Source organism: Aphelocoma coerulescens, chromosome 13 (genome assembly GCF_041296385.1).
Source record: "Aphelocoma coerulescens isolate FSJ_1873_10779 chromosome 13, UR_Acoe_1.0, whole genome shotgun sequence".
NCBI lineage: Eukaryota > Metazoa > Chordata > Aves > Passeriformes > Corvidae > Aphelocoma > Aphelocoma coerulescens.
The window spans coordinates 9,221,593-9,244,286 of NC_091027.1; the positions used below are offsets into that span (position 1 = coordinate 9,221,593).

At 46.0% G+C, this 22,694-nt stretch overlaps 1 protein-coding gene across 1 annotated transcript; it reads right to left on the bottom strand.

Moving 5' to 3' along the window:
- Positions 1 to 9,114: 9,114 nt before the first annotated feature.
- On the bottom strand, positions 9,115 to 22,670 carry SLC25A48 (solute carrier family 25 member 48). The gene is made up of 8 exons (XM_069029160.1): positions 22,536 to 22,670; positions 20,651 to 20,694; positions 16,817 to 16,888; positions 15,920 to 16,172; positions 14,469 to 14,717; positions 13,102 to 13,235; positions 9,822 to 9,951; positions 9,115 to 9,225 (listed from the first exon to the last, which is right to left on the bottom strand). The coding sequence occupies exons 1-7, from the start codon at positions 22,579 to 22,581 to the stop codon at positions 9,829 to 9,831; spliced, it is 921 nt and encodes a 306-aa protein (XP_068885261.1). The 5' UTR covers positions 22,582 to 22,670; the 3' UTR covers positions 9,115 to 9,225; positions 9,822 to 9,828.
- Between the last annotated feature and the right edge of the window lie 24 nt (positions 22,671 to 22,694).

Below are 22,694 nucleotides of genomic sequence, written 5' to 3' on the forward strand. Positions count from 1 at the left end.
CCCCCAGAGTCAGAGCAGGACCTTGCTCAAAGAAAGCTGGTGACACTGCCGGGGTCTGTGGAGCAGACAGACAGATGGATGCAGTTGTGGAGCAGTGCCTGGACAAGCTGTCACACTGAATTACAGCTGCTGCATCCAGAGAGCAATCCCATAGTCCTTGACTGTGATCCCACCTCTGTGGAGTGCACGTGCATCAGTGTGCAGCTGAGCATGGGGTCCTCAGAGTGCAAACAGGGTTGCATCCTACCCATTGCCTTTTGAGCAGAAAGGACTGGATGCAAAAGTAGTCCTGGGTAACCCAAGTGGTATTAACTTTGCAATTCTCTCAGGTGGCCTCTCCAAATAAGGCTGGATGTTGGCGAGAGCCCTCACTGGCTACAGAAGTTTCCTTTTTGCAAGTTGCACACCTTGCCAGAGCAAGCGGTAGCCCTTCAGATTTCTTTTAGGGTTCTTCTTTTAGGGTTGACTTCTATGCTTCCCTTCTGTTTGCCATAAGTCCTTTTATGCCTTAAAGGTCTCCTCCAAAACCTTGAAACTTCTTCTGGTCAGTCTGGCTGAAGGACAAGTGTGATTCCTCTGGAAACTGTCCTGGAAAGAGAAAACACTGAGCTGCAATTAGCTGGTTTTCCTCTGGAATTTTCCAACCAGCAGCAGGTTCACCTGGCTGAGTGTGGGTCCGCTGCCAGCAAGGGGAGCAGAGGAGGATCTGCCTGCTGCTCCTGCCCCTGCCTCCCTGCCTACACACCAGCATCACCTCTGGCCTGGGCTGGATGCTTCCTGCCTTTCTGCTGAAATTTGTCCTTAGGTGATTCAGTGTGGAAAATGTACAGAGCCCTTTAGGCAGGTACAGCTTGCACACAGGCCCCATGGAACACCTAGAGAAAGCCACAGACCCTCCCTTGGCAAGCTAAAGCTGACTGCAGGCTGTGTTATGATCAACAGATGCACAAATATACCGTGGGGATGGCTGGCATCCATGAGCCAGGCAGTGGCATCTTTCAAGGCACCAGACAGTTAGAGAAGGAATAAAATAATTGATTTCTGACTGAGAGCCTGTGAGTCCCTAAAAAACAATAAAGACTTCTGTTACAGGTACATCACCTTCCAGGAAACTGCTGTTTGCCCAAGCAAAGCAGTGGGTATGCTGCTCTCTGTTCAGCCAGTAAAGCCCCAATTAGTTTAAAGCATGAATCCCCTGAGGGAAATAAATTACGTGTAACATTTGTGAGAGACTTGGTTTCTCAGATGGTTGAAAAAATGATTTTACATTCTTTAAAGGAAAGAGTTCAAAAGTGTCTTTGATTTAGCCAAGGTTGTGCAATGAAAATGGTAACAAGTCGTGGAAGAGAGGGGCAAGGGGCTCTTTGTGACAACAGGGAAGTTCTACTGTGTCTGTTTTTAAGGAAAATATGTTCATTAGAAATCCCATTTTTCCCAGGAACTGCTACGCTGTCTTTGCAAGGATTTTAGAAAATCTGATGTACCTAGCAGGGTCTCTCAGGCCTCGTCACCTGAGTAATGACATCTCAGTGCAGCTGCCATGCTCTGTAAATAAAAGCAATGTCGGCACAAATTTCAAGATACATAATAAATAAATAAATATTAAAAAATAAAATACAAAAATAAATAAAGTAAATAAATATATATATATTATATATATATAAATAAATAAATAAAATGCAAGATACATGATTAGGACCTTTCCATACACAAGATGTAATTATGGACACTGGGCAGTGAGCACATCAGATAACTTCTTCCCAGGCCTACAGCCCAAAAGGCAAGGTCAGTATTTTTGTTGCTAATTGCAAATCAGAATGGCAGAGCTTTCAGGGCTGCTTCTGAGCTGCTCCCAAGCCCATGGTTCCTCCTTGCCCAAGGTCATTCTCTGCCAGCAGTGCCAGCGCTATCTCTACATCTTTTCATTTCTATTTGGTATCTTGGTGAGATCTCTCTCACACTGTTGTTGCTCCAGGCTAAACGAGTCATCAGAGAAGCTGCATTCAGTTTACAGTGATAGAGAAATCACCAGAAGTCAAACTGGCAGTGAAAGATCTTTCCATGTATTGGTTAGAGCCAGGGTGGATGAGGCGCAGGAGCGAGTGGCACGAGCTGCAGCTTCTCTTTAGAGAGTTTAGATTCTTTTCTGGCATTTAGAGGCTGATCCAAGGCTGTAGAAATTAATATTTGATGCCATCCCAGCAGAAAGACTAACTTTTTTGTAGAATCTTCAAACATTTGGCTTCGATATTTTAAAAATCTTCATTATGATGACAAGCTGCAGCAACATATTTTCACAAATAGGTTGTCATTTGTCAGTTAATTTTCTGTCCTCATGTCTAGGTAGCTGATCATCCACTCTTCTCCCTTAATCTCTCTTTCAGCAACACAGACCAAAATGGGGAGAGGAAATAGAGGTTTCTCATCCATTGCTCAAAAAAATGAAATAAAGATCACCAGTGTTAAAGGTACTGGGAACAGTAGCACATAGAAACACCCCCTATGTTGCCACTGGGACACTTGAACGGGGAGACTCGCTGTGGTCAGCCTGGGGCAGAGCCACCCAGCAGCAGATGGCATATCCCCATGTCCTACCACTTCCCTACCTGCTGAGGGATGCAGTGGGCAGGGTGCAGTGGAGGAGCAGAATAAGGAGGAGGTCGAGAGCTCCATCACCACAGGTACTGCCAGCACCAAGGCAGCCCATCAACTTTCAATTGATGGGATATTAAGATTCCAACCCAGAAAAGATCATTTAGAAAAGGTGAATATACGAAACTCTCCAATGTATTTCTGTGGTCTCTTACAGGCATTTTGTTCTGGCTCCTTTGAAGACTCTAATGTCCTGCACATTTGTGGTTTATGTGTAAATACTTTGGGATATATATTTTCTTTTAATGCTTTTACTTTGATGCTAGGTGGAATGACCAAAAATGCTGCACAAAACATCCAATTTCCAGACCGATATTTTAACCTGGTTTGCATAAACCTCCAGATCTTCTGAGTTCTCATGAGAGAATTTGCATTCCAGTGTAGAGTTTCTAAGAATCTCTATAAATTTTGGGTTTTCTAATGTAGAAAAAACCAATTCCCTGCAGAGGAAAAACACCCAGATAACAAACCAGCTTCTTTTACGTTTGCTGTGTGCACTGATCAAGATAGAAGAGATGCAAAGACCACAAATGAAGAGATGCTATCCATAGTTTCATTTTCCAGAGATAAGGTGGCTTGGAGTATTTTTTTCCCTTTCTCTTAGATAAAGATGACATAAATTACTGTGGAAATAAAGGAAAATAGGGGCATTCTAATCCCTTTGTGAAAGGGTAAACCATAACATAGTAATAGGAAGATTGCTTATTACAGAAAGGCATTGAATCCTGATGAACTCAGGGAACATTTCAGATTCAATCCAATCCAAGAGGGTCTTGGCACTCCCTGAGAGCCACACGCTGTGGTCTGCCCTAGCAGATGGACCACAGGATGTCCTCAGGGCTCACATTAGCTTCTGTAGGTAATGGAGCTCTCATTACTTGCAGAAGAGTTTTAATTCATTTGAAACCATTTAAGCTTATTAACAAACACTAGTGGCACTCAGGAGCTGTGAGAGGGGGGAGCACATGAGAGAGACCTTTAGAGCTGCAAGTCCTCCTTGTTTCATGCAATTGTACAGTCACCAGAGCTGTCCTGGGGTGAGCCAAGCTTTCCATGTTGCAATGATATTTAGCAAGAGCTGCGGCATCTAAAAGAAAAAAGCCCTGACAGCAGCACACCAGCCATGCTGTGTGTCGTGCATATTGAAAATGCTTCCCACAACCGACCGTCTCTAAAAGCAGGCAGAAGGCAGCAGGAATTGAGCACAAAAGTCACCAGTTCTCTTGTATTTTAAGATTTTTCCTGATGTCTTCTTCCAGTGTCTTCTTTTGTGGCCTGACCGCTTTCATACCAGGAAAGAGAAACATTGAGCGCTCTCACATCAAAAGTCCACTCACCCTTCCTCGCTTGTCCCACTGTGTGATGACCCTTTGTGCTGGATTTCCCACTCAGCACGGCATGCAGAGGGAGCCTGAACATGCAGGACAGACAGACAGCATGAGGCATTTACTCCATGGCTGTGTTAGAGCTCTTCCCCAGCCAGCCCCACATCACAGCTCGTTTTTCATGCTGGAAGCATTGAAAATCCACCTTCAGGCTGCTTGATGGAAACACAACAATAGAAATTTAACAACAAAGTAGGCACAGATATTGGTTCCCACCTAGTTGCATAAGTAAGAACAAGCTGGCCCTTATCCATGGGAATTGGCAGGATTTTCTATACCATGTGTTTCTATGCTGTGTGTGAAGTAGGCTACATTAGTGCTAAAACATTTTGAAACATGGGAGAATAGACCAGTCCATGAAGATGAGCAAAGTCCTGGTGCCTTCACAGAGGTGAGGCCTTGCAGGTGCCAGTTTGATGCAGCAGGTGTTGGTGGCAGGGCAGTCTCAGCATGTTCTTTCTTTCCCACTTGCAAGGTTCTGGTTTCTCCAGATTTTTCTCCTTGTGACCCAAGGTTATCCATTGCTTTCTCCATCACTCAGACAGGACCTTTGTATTCTCTTCTGGTGTTGTACAGCCAAATGGCCTTAGAATTTCACCCTTACAAAGCAGGGATTTCTTGATGTATCCAGCTCTTTATATCTCACAGTGAAACTGCATATGGGCCCTCTGAGATCCCCTTAAAGAAATAGGCTTCTTCTGCTGCACAAGTGACTCCTAACTGGTTGGTTGTTCCACTTGTGTCTGATTCTGGAGCTATCACAGGATCTTCAGTTTAGGAAAACTGCCTTGAAAATCAGTGTGACTGCTTAAATTTCCCCTCACTTCATGGCTTCATTCCTTTTGGAGCCTGTCTCTGGAAGGATACTCTACAGGCTGCTTATCTATGCTGGCAGTGATCAGTCTGTGCATTACTGAAGGAGTATATATAGGAAGAAGATGGCTTTAGAGAGAGGAAGCTGTTCTTGTGCAGTTTACATTCAGTTTAGCACTTGAACTTCTTCCCACTTGTCTCCTTGGATCTCATCATTTTTCTGGCTCTACATTTTACTTTTTTCTTCACAAGTACAAGACAGGCATTGGCCTTCTTGGCTGACATGAATGCCATGACTAGGAGAGGAATCTCTACTATAACAGCCTCTATGACCAAACAAAGAACTTCAGATAAACCAGAGAGATATATCTTAATGCCTGCAAAGACGTCACCTACTCTTCTGTCTCAGAAAATCAGAAACTGAGATGTGGACTGTGATCTTGCCTTCCCCTGTGGTGGGGACACACCAGGCAGGGACTCCCGAGGCGTGAGAAAATCTCAGCCTGGTTTAAAGCTATCATAAAATCATTTAGGTTGAAAAAGACTTGTATAAGCAGGGTTTCAGTAGGTGCTAAAACTGCTGGGCAGCACCAGCCTCTTCCCACCCCATGCACCACAGACATCACGAAGCTTCTCCCAGCCCCAAAGACCTTCATCCAAATCAGGGCTGTTTGCTAGAAAAACAGATTTTCACTGGGAAATTGGTTCCTGTTTGATTGGGTTTTTTTCAGTTAAGGAAATAAGCTGCTGTTACCTTTTCTTCCTTCCATAGCACTAAATAGTTTATAAAGTATGAAAAACAGACAGCATCTCATTAAGTAATACAGGCTGTTGTAAGAGCTGGAATGCTGCCAGAGACATGAAAGTTGGGCAATTACAATCTTATTTGAGGGGCGACAGGTCTGAATACGCTTTTATTATCCAGGCAACAAATACATAGAAGTGGGTATCCCTGGTTCTTCTGGTCTCCCTTCTCATTTCTTGATAATTTCAGGATTTACTGCATTTATTTTAAAAATGAGGGGCTCTGTAAACACCTTGAACAACCTACCTAGCTGGTAGAAGCCATCCACTCCAGCATGTGTGTGGAACATGCCACTGATGGCAGGTCCATATGGACAGAGCAGTGACAAAGGAGCTGGTCCATATTCTGAATTCTGTTGATACAGGGGTTTTCTTTTTTGTAATTCAGAGACAAAATCACCAATATATGTAATCAGTACCCCACTGAATCAGCTGTATGTCTGTCTGTCTGCCTGCGAGGCAAGGCTATTGTAAACTCCATCACCAGGTCCCTGAAAATTTCTTCAGAGATCCTAATTTCTATCCATGGATAAAGATACTGATATTATTTCCAAGAATGAATGCATTCAGTATATCATACAGAAGATTATTCACAAGACACAGACTTGTCAAGTGTCTGTGTGTATAAATTGTAATTTCCATCCCTCATCTTTGGGACATGGGGCTGACCCCTGTGGTGTCACTCAATCCCAGCACCACTGGACCTCTTTCACTGGTGACACAGCCACACAATCACTACTGCAAAAGCAAGACTAAGCTGTCAGTCTCCATGTGCAGGAATCATAGAACCACAGAAGAGTTTGGGTTGGAAAGGACCTTAAAGCTCATCTCCTTCCAGCCCACTTACCATGGGCAGGGACACCTTCCACTAAACCAGGGCCCTGTCCAACATGGCCTTGAGCACTTCCCGGGGTGTGATCGCTCACAGCGAGTGGTATCACAGAGGACTGTGCCTCAAAAAGCTGCTTGTCCCAACCCTAAGGTGTCCTTGGTCACCAGCAGTGGTCCAGAGGCAGCCTACTCTCCTTCACAGTGGCCTGTGCTGCTGTCACCTTTGAAACCCTCGTGCTCTAGCCTGGGGCTGCTTTGCCTCTTTTGTGGTTTGTCTGTGAATGCTAATGGGGTGACAAACTGATTAATCAGTGTGTCCAGGGCTTGCCTCCAGTGCTGCCAGACCAGGGCAGCCTTTGGCCAGGCAGGGTCACCCCAAAATCATGTAGAGGCTGTCCAGTGGGGGGCTGCCCATGGGGAAGGGAATGTGTTCTGGTTTGGCAGCAGACTTGGACTCGGGGTTGAATGGACAAGACACAGAGGGGTTGCCTGGCAGCTGTAGCACAAGCCCTGCCAGGGATGAGGGTGCCATCAAGTGGCCAAAGCTTTATATTCACTTCCCACTTGCTCTTCCTTATTTTGCATTTATATTATTTATATTATATAGAGTAGCTTTCTGCCCTCTGCTCCCTTTCCACACCAGGGTGTCCATGGCGCTCCCTGACAGCTCCTTCTGACAGGTGTGTGCTACCCAAGAGTTTTGTCCAGGCAAATCCTGGGCTCCCATCTCAAAACTGGTTTAATTGGATGACTAACATGATGAAATATCACCATGCAACTCCAACGTGGGTATCAGGGCTTTACACCCAGAGAGCACTGAATGGATCAAACTTGGGCACCATGAGGGCAGGATCATGCAGATACACAGGCTTGTTGTGAACTCATCAGTTTAATTAATTCATGGTCCATTTTACATTATGCAGGCAGATAAACACAACATTTATTTGCATTATAAAAATAGTCTGCCCAAGTATTATCCCTGGAGAGACATAATATTATCCATCTAAAAAACATGTTTTACATACATGCATTAAAATAGGCAACATGGAAAGGATGAATCCTTAAATGCAGTCAGCAACAAATACTTGTGTGAAGGCTCATCAATTTTATCCATATTGTTTATCAAAAACAGTTCCATGTGTCCTCAGGAAGGTCAAAGGCACTGTGAGCCTTCTCACCTGCAAGTCCTGAGATGAAGCAACACCAGCTGTTTGTTCACCATTTTAAGGCCAGTTCTGGAAGCATCCACACTTCTGTTTTTAGTCTGGGCCTCAGTGATGAGGAGCCCAGGGAAGGTGACCCCGTTTCCAAGTACTGCTACAGAACCAAAGTTTTAGGCACTTTCTGCTGAGATCTTCAAGTGTTGTGACCAATTCCTCCATTCATCCAGGGAAGAGGACATGGGAGTTTCTCTTTTCTTCTCCTTTTATGAAGGAAAGCTGGAGAGCTGCTCCACATTGTCTTCAAAAACCTTTTTTGAAGGCATCTCCTGAAAGTGCAGTCACTGGGCCTTTCCCCCAGAGCTCTTCTCCAGAGGAAGAACTGTTCCTCTAGAACATTTCCCAGATGAAGTGTTGTCCTAGATTATTCCTGCATGCTGTGTGTCCCTCTGCATGTGAGCCAGTTACCCCTTGGCATCTCCTGCCAGCGCCACCAGAGTCCTCTTGTCGCAGCAAAACTGTTTCTTCTTGGGCTTTGGCATCAAAAGCTCCATGCTTAGAAAATAAATCATAAGGATATTTAACAGCATAAACAGAAATAATCATGATGTAAAAGACCTTGGAATAACTGAAAGGCTGAGGTAGACCAAAGATAGACTGGGCCTGCCCCAGTGGTCTCAGTGGGATTCCAACAAAGAGCTGGAGGTCTGAAATGTACTGTCCTAAAGAGAGTTCCTTTGGTGTTGGTCTGCTCAAGGCTACAAAGTGATGTCTGCAGGTTTTGGTAGCTGGCAGGTCATGTCAGGGAGCTCAGAAGGTCTAATACCTCAAGCTGGTCCCTGGGGGGCTGCACCAGGTAAGCTGTGTAAATTAAGAGGCAGCCTTCTATATGAAATGCAGACTTGTTTTGTTGTTTTCTGTATTAAAAAAAGCAGCTTAGTCTCTGAATTTAACATACTCTTGTTTCTCAATTTAGTTTATACCTTGAATAACAGACTGAATTTGTTGAAACCTTTCACATTTTTCATGATAATGTGTTAAATTGTGTCAAACTGTGTTGTAGAACATGAGCATTTGTATGTGAGGAGTCACCCACTTCTTTGAACCTGAAAGCAAACTAGGATTTGGTGGGAATCCAGACCTTCCTACAGAAAAAGCACTTGTGTACCCACCACATTTCCTCCTTTCCTTGTTCACAAAAAAACATTAATGTTGGAATGCCGTGTTGTACAAAAGACACTGCCTTGGTGATGTGAGGTGGGCTGGGTTTGGGTACATCCCTTGGGAAAGGGAAGTAAGTTGTCTTCCTGGTTCACGAGGAAAAATGTCATTGGTGAAGAAGCCCACCACCACCAGAATTATTAAGGTGTTCTTATTCAACAAGAAAGACTTGATAATAAAATAGTCTTTGGATTGATAGAGCTGGTGTGATTTTCAGAGTCCTCCGTGGACTACGTGTCCACAGCAGTTGCTGTAGGTGCAGGATGGGAGTCTTCGGTCAGAGCAGCTGAGCCCTCACCAACACCACACTGCTGATTTGGCTCAGGGAAGTAGGAAACTTTCTGGTCTTCTCAGCAACACTTTTGAAATAAAAAAGAAGGAGATTTATGAAGTACTGCAGAAAACAGCAAAGACTGCCAAGAAAAATCTTGAGTATCTAGCTGCTAAAAAAGGTTCTTTAATCAGGTATTTTTAATCTTGCTCCTTTTTATGCAACTCAAAGTTAATGAGGGAAAGAGTGAAACAGTGAGTTGGTAGTCAAGACACTTTGAAACAGCTTAATTTCATATCTTTGTGGATGGGACAAGGGAAGAAAGAATACTGTGCAGGGACCATAGTAAAAATAATATTTCAAAATTTATAAATTTAATTAATTAATAATAATTATTAATTTAGAGAATATTCTGCTTTCAAATTTTTATTTCTGATTGATATTAATTAAAATAATCACAACAATCAGAACAGGTTACAGTGAAGCTCCAGGAGATGTAGACTGAAGCTAAAATCCATTGGCACATCTGCTGTCTGCTCGGAATCCCACAGACCCAAATTGTGTTTGGCTATTCAGGTGTAGGTACCCATGTAAGTAATATGACTTTCAGAGGATCTATGCAATTGCAACCCTATTGGATTCAAAGATTAATTCTGTAATTTTAATAAAGCTTTATGTGCTGACCTGGGAGTTAGGGATTGGTCTCAGTTTGGCATCTTTTCATTGCTTTGAGAGAAAGTTCGTAGCCAAGAAACATGGCTGCACTCGATGGGAATCCTCGCACTGTATTTACCATGAGGCCCCTAAAAAAGACCTGTTGGGGATGGAGAAAGGTTAGAGCATAGGAATATACTGACTGCTTTAAGAAGAGGAAGAAAACATTGACTGAAGTCACGGTGGGATTCTGAAGAACCAAATCTTTTTGGTTTGCTTGGAAGATACGCTCCCACTGCTGGTCTTAGCTGAGGTCGGCACTGGGGAACGGGAACGCAATGGCAGAAGTCACTGGTTTGGTATCATTGTGCCCTGTGCTCCCTATGGACCCCCATCTGCACATACCAGCCAGAGCTACAAGAGGTAAAGGGTAAAAGCTGGTCTCATGGAACTGATATAAAACAGAAAGCAAGAAATCTAAAATGTCTTCCAGTGTTGTCCTACCTAGCTACAGTCATAGGGTGACAGAAGCACACAGTGCTCTGGGTTGGAAGGGACCTTCAAGCTCACCTTGTTCTAATCCCCTGCCATGGACAGGGGTACCCCCCCAGACCACATTGCTGCAAGCCTCATCCAACCTGGCCTTCCTTCCCTTTGCATCCATAAACATGCAAACCCTATGCCATCCCCAGGGTACAAGAAGGCTCTGTTTCCATGCAGGAAATGCTCTGACCCCCGGGGCTGGGTCTGTGGGCACAGAAGATGTTTGGAAAGCGGAGAGGGAGCGGTGTGGCTGTGAGCCGGCCCAGCCATGCAGGCACTGTGTCACAGGGATTATTTTTCAGGTTTCACCTTTGAGCATAGAAGGAATTTTTCAATCAACTGAAAACCAGACTTCCTCTGTACCTTGCTGAGAACTCTCTCACTACTGCCTTTGGCAAAAATATTTGATAGAAGTTGATATTTTCACATGAGTCTTCCTAGGGTCAAACTTTGGTACCCATACATAACCCAGTGCTTTCTTTAATTAAAATAATAAATACCAGCTTCCAGATTTCCTTTTTCTGCTCAATATATTTCTTTTTAAAAGATGCTGGCATGTACAAGAGTGAAAGATTATGTGGCTTTTAAGTGCTTGAACAGTAAAGTGCTCTTGAAAAAGCCTTGTCACTCCTGATTCCTGGTCTCCCTTTGAACTCCCCTCGCTACAAACAGCACACCCTGGTGTGTGCAAAGATGGGCACAAACTGCTCGCTTTGGGGTGAGTCTGCTCATAGCATGATGGTTGCAGGGAGCATCTCTGCTAGCCCATTTCTCACAAAATCACTCCATTAACCACCAAGGCTCATCACCACAAATCACCAGCCTAAACACCACAAGTTCACAATAGACATGAAAAGGAGCATCAGCAATCAAACCCCTTTCCAGGCTTTATAACGACAAAGTTCCCACAGCTATTATAAAAAAACATGAAAAATCTTGGCCCCAAGACCAGAAGCCCTTAGACTTAAATGTATAACCAGTTTTTCCCTTGAAATTACTGAACTCTACTAAAAATCACCCTATCTTATGTCCAATAAATCCTAAGCATAGTGCTGACTTGTTTGAGATAGGATCAAAATATGTTCACATAGTTTAGATAGAACTTGCAATGTGAAATTGCTGTGTTGGGACATTTTGCATATTATTTGATTTATTGGGATGTTTTATTTTGTTAGTAAAGAGAAGTTTCTGGGAGGAAATTCAGTGGTTTTGTATTATCCATAAAGTAACACAAGAGAGCCAAGTTAAATAATAGTGAAGATTTAGGATGAAAAGTCCGGAAGCATAAATTTTTCTTATCAGAATGAACACACCTGGCTATGGAAAAAGACAAGGGTTATAGTTGCATTTCTTTGTGTACATCAAGCAGTTTTTTCCAGCACTGAGAATGCTGTTCCTTTGTCCCAGAATGAAAACATCCAGCCCTGGGTTTGCCATTTGTCAGTCGTGAATCTCCCAACATTTAAAAAGATTTTTCTTACAAGAGCAGGATCCAGTCTTGCTATCAACTATTACTCAATCCTACTGATGGCTTTGGGGCAGGTGCCAGGTGTGACAGCAGGAAAACTACAAGAAGTACAGAACTCCAGCAGCAAACCCTTACAGCTGTTAATTCAGGCAGGACAAGGAGGGCATAGGGTGAGGATGAGGATGGAGAGAGAAGGGAAAACCCATGGAAGTTCCCATTTCAGCCACCCTACACTGAAAGTGCACACCAAGGGGAATGCACAAGGCAGGTACCGTAGAGCCTGGGCACCCTGTTCCCCCTCTGACTGTCCAAGCACAGTCCCCAGCAGCTCTCCAGGTGCTTGTGCTCCACAGGAATGTGACTTTCTTCACTCAGTGGCAAAAACTGAACCACACCACAGGCTCCTGTGACAGCTGGCCTAACATAGTGGCATGTTAGCAAATATTGAAATCACACTGACTTGTGATTTTGTGGGTTATTTTCCTGTTTGTAACTTGTTGCATTTGTCTCAGAATGTGAAAATTAAAACTTTGGAGCTAAGAGCCAACGTGCTGTTCTGATGATAAATCCAGATTCATTTCAATATCAGAAGACATTACTTCCACAACCCTGCCTTGGCAACACAATAAAACTTCAAACCCTTGTTCCCTGCCATTCACATTTTACTGAGGCAATGTTTGCAGGTAGAACAAATATCTTTTATTACACTAACAGACAGAGTCAGAAAAGGGGGATAAGCTTTTTGGCACGCAGCCCTTCTTCATGTTTGAAACGGAAGCAATCCTGATTTAAGAACGCTGACAATCAACTCTACCTGGGTGCAAAATGAGGGCGTGCAGTGCAAAGCAACTCCACCAAAGCATTGCCCAAGGTGACCAGACACACTCAGAGTGCCAGGACAGTTCCACTGGCATCGGTTCATTGACACCAAAGTCAGTGGGAAACATTTGACCTCTGCATTTTGTAGAAGCAAGCACGGAGGTAAGACTTTCTACTTCTGATTTATGATAAGTCAAATTATATCCATTATTAAATACACTAACATGAAATGTTGTTTGAAGTTAATTACACCAGCAGTGTGTGATCCCCAGTCATTAATTTCTTTCTTGTGTAACATGCATTATTACTCTCACTTTTTTTGATTTAGAAGGAATCTTCATGTTAATTACCTACTGCCATTATCATAATTTAGTACTAACTGCCTTTAGCTGTCTCTCAACCCTGCAGACTGGTTTTTAACAGCCACTGTATTTTCCAATTGACTATTAATAACCAGATTTTACTTCAAATGTCACTTACTTTTACGCCCTCATTCTGGTAGCTCTTCAATATGCAGTCAAGGGTCCCTTTGTACTGGTTTAAATAAACTCCATCTGCCTGAAGTCGACTTTTCACAACATCCATTGGAGTACATACTGCCCAGGAAACGGCTCCTGGAAAAATGCAGAAGTATTTGAATAATTCCTTCTCTATACTTCTTTGTCTGCAGGTCAGTGAACTCAGAAACTGACCTCTCATCTATCACATCATATTCATGCGATATTCTTGTCAGGGCATTCACCCTGCTCAGGCACCAAAACAGTGTTTCTGGGAGAAAGTTCTTGGTTTCTGGAAGAAGCGTTCAGATTTTGGAGGTTATGCTGCTGATCAGATGCAGGCAACCCAAGAGGGGCTTCTCCAGGTGCAAATCTATCTGCTGCTGCTTCTGGTGGAACATGGACATGCCATGGGAAGAGTCTGAGCAGCCACTTGGGACTATTTCAGAAAAAATGGAGTCTTCTGATAATTCCATTGTAAAGCAAAGTTTGAGCTGAGGATATGAATAAGAGGTAGGTGCATCTCAGGCTGCCAGGATGAGGCTCCACGCAGTGAGATACGCTATCATTCCTCTAAAGAAACACTTATTTCCATTGATCAGCCTGCAGCTGAGTGGGATGCATTGCCTCTGGAAAGATCAGCACACGACTGCAATCTGTGGGCCAGCTGGACAGACAAGAATTTGTCTGAACCCACATGAGTGTTGGGGCACACTAGAAAAGCCGTCCAGAGGCAACAGGGGCTTCTTTATTTGAGTAGGAATGGAGAAGGCATTTTATTATCATTACCTGAGCTAAGGATTGACTTGCCTTTATGGATCTGCAATTTAGAAATGGCCAAGAAGTCAGGAGCAGGTGTAGGGGTGACCTTTCACATGGTGGGGGATGCACACGCCAGTATTACTGGCAAGCATACACATGGAAAAAAGAACGAGATCAGTAACAGTCAACTTGGCTTCTGCTAGGTGTGGGTAGGTGCACTCCCTCCTGGTGGCCAGCCAACAGGTTGAAGTCCTCTTCTGGAGAAATCTTGGCTGCCAAGTATCCCTGGCAATGTGATTGGCAGGCTGCCCTGAGGCATCCAGGGAGACGAAGGCAGTGTCTGTTCTCCTCTTCACTGACACTGAGCCCAATGAAGGTCTGATAACACGACTTCCATAAAGTTTGTCAAGTCATAAAGTGCAGCTCTGGTGCCAGAAAACCTGGCCCTGGAGGAGGAAGGTCATTCAGTCCCGTGTCCTCTCCTGATGTTCAGGATGATGCGGAGGCCCTTGAGTCACCCTTGTAATCTGCCCTGAGAACCTTCCCGTCCTTGTTTTGCCAGTGCTGTGAGGAAGTAAAGGTGCTTACCTGCTACACCCCCTGCCACCCAGATAGAGGAGGGATTAGGAGAAATGCTTCCGTCAGGAGTTATCCAGTCACAGAACATTGCATAAGGAATGAAATAGGCGTAGTACCCAGGAACATCCCTTAGGAGCATTGCTACATTGCCTCGGTATACTCCTGCTATCCCCTCTTTCTGCAGGATTGTCCTAAAGCAGTGAATTGGGCCTCGGTACACAGGAGATCCAGGAACCGTGGATTTTAGCTTAACACTTTCTACAAAAAAAAAAAGATACAACTGTTAAAATAGATGTATTGCCACAGAACAACTCTCCAAAGCCCACTGCCAATGATTAGAAGTCACTGCCATCCATTTTCTTCTGCTGGCGTCAACAGATAGCATGGGAAAAAAGTTTTAAGAGAGAGTACTTAGGACCATTTTCAGAAGACATTTAGACACTTCAAGACAGATTTTTCTTAGATGTGTGACATACCTCCCAATAGGTATGTGCCCAGTGAGATTTCCAAATAAGTTTAAGGCCATGTTCCCAATTTTCATTAATTTTAACTTCAGCTTATGCCAAGTCACATCTTTGAAAGCCTTAACAACTTCAGAGTCTGGCCCTTCCCATGCAGACCAAGTTCTTTTTGTAAAAGGCATTAGGTTGCTAAGCCACATGGAGGCTTTAAAAATGGACATAATGTTGTTTTATCAAAGCAACAGAAAAATGGTAGCATTTCAGTTCAACACCATGACTGTAATCGTGAGAAAGGTGAAATGCGGAAATCCAAGCAATTCAGCTCTGAAGCTGCTCCATGTCTTCATTTGGTTGTGCATGTGCTCTGCTGGGGTTTGCTGCATGCTGGCAGCCTTCAGTGGAATTCAGCAGCTGTCTAGAGCTGAAGCATCTCCTTCTGCCTGCAGCTTGTGGACAGGGAACAGCCACCCACTGCCATCCTGCTGGTGTCCCCTCCTGACCCATCCTGCCCACACCTGGGCTACCTGGCACCCTGTGTGAAATAAGTCAGTGGTTTTTAAATGTAAATGGGAAACTTCTGCTTTTGAACAGAGAAGAGTGGAGTAATGGAGAGAGGTTTATAGGCAAATATATATGGGACTGAGAGTGTGCAGAGGGAGATGGGGAGCTAGTATTGCTGCTGGCAGCCATGGTGCTGCTGCTGGGATCTCCAGGAGACCTCACACACCAGGAACTCACAGTTCGTGCAGCTTCTGGTCTTGAGCAGAGCTGCCTCATGTTCCTTATAGATCCCAACTGGCTGGAAATGCCATTGATAAAAACCCTTCCCTTGAGCTGAGCAGGATGGGGTCCATCTTCAGGCAAAAGGGGGAATTTTTAGCCCAACTGCAGCAGCACGAGGCAGCAGAGAGCCCGGCCTTGAAAAAAAAAGTTGTTGTAAAGCTCTGTGTATGCGCCAAGGACTGGCAGAGACAGGCAGAAGCAACTCTTGCTTCCTACCTTTGGTGTATGGCTGTGTTTGCATCTGTAGCCGTATCTTGACCAGCTCCACGGGAGTGCCAATGCCCACAGAGAGCACCCCTGCCACGAGGCTGGCCACAGTCATGTCGGTGAGCGCCGGCGCGGCAGCCGCGTCGCCGTGGTGCAGCTGGCTGAGGAACCGCAGCGTGTTGCTGTAGACACCGAACACCATGGAGCTGTAGATGCCGATGCTGGCCAGTGGGAAGGACATGCCCTTGAAGAAGCCAGCCACCTATCCAGGGAAGGGAGCAGGGCTTAGGAGACTGAGCAGTGTAAACCCCTACTTGTCTATCAGGTTAGAAATCACAGAATGGGTTGGGTTGAAAAGGACTTTGAAAGTCATCTCTTTCCAATCCCCTGCCATAGTCAGGGATGAAATGCAAATCCAAGTAGCAGATGTCTCGTGGAACCAACTGTTTGCGCATGCTGAGGAACGGAAATTTGTTCATGCTGCTAAAGGCTTATAAAGATTGTGCAGAATACAGGACATGGCTGAAAGCACAGGAACCCACGCAGAAGTTCCTCATATAGACAGTGTTTGTTCTGGCTTCACCAAAGTCAGCAAAATCCCTCTGGGAGACCTTTGCCAGTGGGATCAGGCAAAAGAATAACGGTGGATGCAACACCCTAACCCATGTGGAGACACTGATCATTCCATGCCAGGGATCTCTCTTTTCCCTATAGGATCACCAAGAGGGTTACCTTAGAGTTAAGCAAGAGAAGGCTGTAAGGATTTGCAGGCTCAATTGCATCAACATTATTGGTCTTTATATAACTGCTGGTGTCAACAACATTTTGTACAATTGCTTTATACATTTATCTATTTATTGACTTGCACTTTCTACCAGCACATTTAAAGTACAATGAAGTACTTACAGACTCATTTCTGTACACAGTGAGAACACACTTGAGTGTATTTCCATATCCTTGTCCAGCTTGCAAACGAGTCTGCAAAAGACATTTGTAAAATGTGATTAAAATCCTATGCTTCCAGCCCAACGAAAGCTCATGCTACATAAACAATGTGTACTTTGCTTTGAGAGCAAGTTCTTCCTTAGTTGTAAAGAGAACTGGGCAATAAAATAAGATATATGTGCATCCACCCTCTTGAACTTTGCCAGAAGCAAGGCTAAGCTTGCCTCTGCAACATCTGGAATTGATGACTATCAAATTGTTTTCCAGTCTGGACCAGCCACCCTGACCCAGCACAGCAGGCTGCTGGTGTGCAGTGCTGTCATTGGCAAGGGCCTGATTTTTGTGGAAATTGAAGAGTCATGTGGTCATCTCCATTTGGAGACTCTCAGGGAAGGCTGGGATGTGTTGCAAAGAGAGGAGAGGTGAGCTCCTCTGGGAGACTTCTGGGCCCTTCTGCTGCAAGGTGGATTTTAAGACATAGAGACACTAATTGGAGTTAAAATAATTCAGTGCCATCTCAGGAATTCTCCATGCTTCACTCAAAAATACATTTTCACATAATTTAAAAGAAAGACATTTTATTTCTGGAAAGCAATTTGGTTATACACCTTCCAACAGATATAAGAAACGGCATGTAAGTCACAACAAAGCCTATAGGATTCAGCATACTTTCCCCTTCTCATATGTTTATATTTAGATCATCTTTCATTCAAGCTGCTCGCAAGGTTGCTCTAGAAACGTCCTAACAAGGGATGCATTTTTTTGGGCTTAGAGGTGTACAAGGAATGGAAACACTGTTCACTCCACAGCACCTGGTCTTCATCCTAGCTGAGGCCAGAGCTTATTTTTTATAGGAAGAAACTCACACATGCTCCATCAGGAATATATTTAGGGAATGGGGACACCACTTCTGACCACATTTATCAGCACTGCTGCTAGCAATGAAGTCTGAAGGGACAGTGCCAACCTGCGCTGGAGGGACAGTGTCCATTCCGCTCTGCTGGTGCTGCCCTGATTTACACCAGGGTGAAGCAGGAAATTATTTGGGAATTTAAAGCCCAAAGGAATGTGTGTCCACCAGAGTTCATGACTGGTGGGAGCTTTTGGATGGCAAACAGCATCTGGCACAATCCTTTGGCCCAGAGCACTGCAAGAGGCTGCCAGTGCCACAGTGGGACCTGGCAGGAGCAGGAGGGACCAAGGTTTGTGTTCACCCCTGAGCCCAGGCTCGCCCCTCACCCCGGGGTGGCTCCATGCAGCTGTTTGCACACATGGAGCATCCCTGCTCTGCTCCAGGCCTGACCAGAGGCCACAGAGAAGCAGCAGCAAAAGCAGAATATTTACTGAGCCCTCAGAACAAGCTGGTACATGAAGATGCTGCCATGGCTCTCGCAGCACACGCTGTGCAACGCGGGCAGGCCCAGGCCATGGGTGCAGACCAGGCACACTGACTCACACTGGCCATAACGGGGCTGGGGAAGGTGGCTGCAGTCTGAGCGACCTAGGACAAGGTGACCCCTGCGCTCGACCCTGAGTTCCCTCCTGGCTTCATCTTAGCCTGAACATTTCCACTTTGCCTCCATGGGCTTGTTATTTTTCTTTTACCCAGTAACCAGGTATTTAGAGGTTCAAGTTAATATATTTTTTGAGTAACTGAGGGCAACTGAGTGTTCTCACAATCTGGTTTTCGCACACATGCCCGTTAGCTAATCTGTTAACATCTGGCACTGAAATTGCTGTTGGCATCTCTGACAAAGCTACTACGAGTATGGATATTCCTCCGTAAAGTTCTCCTTTTTGTTCTGTTTTGATTAGATAGGGTTCTTGGGTGACACCCAGAAGCTGAAGAAGGTTCTGGGGAAATGAATGCAATGGCGAGGATGAAAAGTCAGAAAGACACAGCTTTTAAAGTTTTGCAAGGACATAGGAAAAAACAGCTTCTGGGGCTTGATGGAAGCTGCAACGATGGGAAGAGATGGCTGAAGGAGGAAGAGGTGGCTTCATGGGAACTGTGGTGTAGATGCCACTTACCCCACAGAGCCTTATACTCAGTCCTGCCTCCTCCCCCAGATGGGGAAAGACCCCTCATGCCCTGGAAGCTGCAGATACTGCTGAGCAGCCCCTTTGCTGGCTTAGTGCTGTGCAAAAACTCTCTTTTCCACTTTCCTGCTCCTGAATTGGGAAAGATAACAAGTCTGCCTACTTGGTATTCCCGAGGCAAAGCCTTGCCCAAAGCCGAGAGCAGCAGAGGGGGCAGCCTGACAGTTGTCTTTATAACCACTGAAGGATGGGCTTGCTCTTTCTTGGCATCCAGAAACTCGATGTTACCCAGCAGGATTCTCACTGCCAACCCCCCACAAACCAGGCAATGATGCCATGACTACCAGGCTGAGATGGGGATTGCCTTGGCAATGCTGGGCAGAGCCTGCCTTTGCTGCCTGTGCCCTGCCCATGGCTGGGTGGTGCGGGCAGCCTTGTGTCTCCTCCCATGGGGGGTCTGCACCCACCTTTGCACAGGAATGCCCTTGGGACTGGTAACACTTCAGCAGCTCAGAAAGGATGCTCTGGGTGGGCATCTCCTGATCCCAGAAGAGCCTGCTGTGTGCAAGGGGACAGCTGTGATGGCTGGGGCAGGGATGTGGTGTGGGCCTTGCTAGGCCCTGCCTCCTCGGCATCGCCCTCCAAAGTCTTTAAGGTGCAAACATGACCCGTAACTTCTGGGTTTGCCACAACTGGCAGTCCTGCCTGGTGCCAGAGCGAGGCTTGAACCAGAGCTGGGAACACAGAGTCACAGAACTGTAGAATGGCTTGATTTGAAAGGGATCTTTTAAGGTCATCTTGTTCAACCTCCCTGCAATGAGCAGGGCCATCTCCAACTAGACCAGAGCCCCATCCATCCTGCCTTTGAATGTTTCCAGGGATGGGGCATCCCTCACCTCTCTGGGCAGCCTGTGACAGTGTTTTACCACCTTTTTTGTATAAGATTTCCTTATATCTAATCTAAACCTATTTTCTTTCAGTTTAAAACCATGACCCCTTGTCCTATCGCAATGGGCCCTGATAAAATTCTGTCTTTATTTTAGGCCCCCTTCAAGTACAGGAAGGCTACAATAAGATTTCTTTGGAGCTTTCTATTCGTCAGGCTGAACAACCCCAACAAGGGCAGAGAAGCTAAAGTGATGAAAGCTGTCCAGAAATGCCTGTACAAAAAGCCAGAAAGGAACAGGATCCTCCTATCTCTGCATCAGTAGGGATGGTCAGCTTGGTTGAGTCAGGATGCATTGGTGTGTGCATGGGCTTGTCTGCATCATGCTGAAAAATAACTTCTTACTTCTCTAAATCCTCCCATTGGAGGAATAATTATCTTGTGGGAACCATAAATACTGTATGTCACAGCCCTGGGATAACAATTTCAGCACTCTGCCCTTCCAGCATTGCCAGTACCAGGAAAACACATAAAAATGTGCCTGCAGCAAAACAAGTACAGTTCCCTCATTGCCCTTTGAATACTAGTCTGTGGCAAAGTTCAATAAAACATTGGCAGAACTGCTCAGTGAACCACACACTAAGTAAGGCCAGGTTAATTTTCAGCATTAATTCGCCACAGACGCACGTATCAGTCAGTTCTTTTAGTTTCTCATTCAAAATGAGCATTGGACAGGAAGAAAGCCTGTGAAAACATTCCAAATTCCCCTTTGGGATAAGTGAAGGTCCTTTGAGGCATCACCTAGAGAGAAGGTCTGAACTGGTGAGGGTTTGGGTGGTGACATGTGAACACAGTTCAAACTGTTTTACCTTGACCGTGTCCAGGGGATGGCCCGCAACCACACTGGCAATTCCTGGGGATGAAAGCAAAGTATTATGCAAAACACTGAAGCTTTTGTGACAGGACAGGATGCAAAGGGTTTAGAGGAGAGAAGAGATTTCCATAGGAACGGTTGTAAGGGGCCTAGCCAGAGCAATGACCAGCATGGTGCCCTGTCCCTGACAACAGCTAAAAGCTGAGCTTAAATACTTTTCTTGTACACTTTCCTGGACTCCTTCAGCTTTACATCTCAAAGGTGCTGGAGAAGGAGAAGTCATAATGTATGTCCTGTCCAGGACCAACCCCTTTTGCACTCCTGTAAGCTCACACAAATTTTTAGCCTCAGAATGGTGAGATTCCTGTTAGACACAAGGCAGTGCTTTCTCCTGGTTCAGTGATGTCCTAGCTGACTGCTAATGGCACCTATGAACTCCTCATCCTTTGCTGTTTTAAGAGCAGTTTCTAGAGATACCTGTCAGAGAGGATTCAGATACAGAGGATCCTGCTCTCTATAGATCTTTACAGTGTCATCCTACCTTATTCCCCATGGTGTTCTGGGGAGAAACTGGCCCATATTCTCTTCGTATCCACCCACCTACTCACACCACACACTGCCAGGAGCTCTCATGGCAGGACAGAGCACAGTTTGGTTTCCCTCTTCTCCAGGAGAATGGAACACCTGTGTGCCAGGATATGGTTTTGTGTATTTGTTGCAAACAATACTGGCAGGTTTTAGGGCTTGTGGAGAGTGGGTAATCTGTGATGCGTCCTCACCAGCAGGTCTGTGCAAACCAGTGCCCACAGGTGCTTTGGGGACAACGTGGTTTCTGACTCTTAGTGGGTTAGTACTGAAAAGAGCATCACGTCCTTGGTCAACACATTATGACTTTTCTAAGAGTGTCTTAAAAAAAGTCCCCTCTCCTCCTGGACCTGAGACCACCCATGGTCTAGTGCTATGCATGAAAACTCTCAGCTGCTACTGCTGCTGGGCACTGGCAGCTGTCCACCTCCCGAGACATCCTGTCCTGTTGCCGGGGGTGTGCAGCCACAGCACAGGGCAGCGGGGCAGAGAGAGCAACCACAGGCTACAGAGAGCCAAAAATCAGCTGCTCACGCAAACTTTTGGCAGAGGTTTTGGGTTTTTTAGTCAGCTAACTTAGTAACTGCTTCTGGCAGGACACCTGTGAGCCACCTCACACCCTGCTCTTGTGTGGGGTCTGAAGAGTCACCTGGACAGAGGTTTTCTCTGTGGTGGCTGGTGCCACAGTAGATCCTCTGTCCTACTGCAGCCCTGGGGGCAGCACAGCTGGTCACCCTCTCAGCTGGCAAACCCAGTGGACATCTCTCAGTTCCGTAAACCTTGCCCCATTACTGGCGCCTCTATGGGTTTGGCTTCCTTTTCTTTCTGATATCTGTTTCCCGGTGTTTGCCATCGGAATTCCCAGCAGGCAGGACCAATGCTTGCCCTGGCCATTGGCCCAGTGGCCGCGGTGGGACGGCGGAGTCAGAGCCCGGCAGTGCCTCTCCCGGGTTTGGGGACACGGGGAGCCCTGGGTTGAGAGCTGCCAGCCCTCTCCGAGCCCGGCGGCGCTTCCAGCCACGGGGCCAAGGACGGGAGAGCCGGTGGGAGCTGGGGGCAGGCGGGGCCTCTGGAAGTCGGCCCCGCACAGCAACATCACACATCCTAAACTTGAATTTTAAGTATCCCGCCCGTGGAAGTGGGATTAAACCGCACGTGTGAGCCAAAGCAAAACAAACCGTGGGAGACGCCGGGCGGAGGCACAGACCGTGGGTTACCCGGAGGATTTTATCCCCGGGCACCTCCGCCGTGCCCCCCTTCGCTGCCTCCCCACCCGCGCTCACGGCATCACTCACCGCCCACCAAGCCCGCCACGAAGTCCTGCAGCTGGACGCTTCCCATGCTGCGCCGCCGAGCCCGTCCCGCGGGGCTGGGGGTCCCCGCCGGGCAGGGGGTCCCCTCGGGCAGCGCTGCGGGGTCCCTGCGCTCCGCGCTCCGCGCCCGCGGCTTCCAAG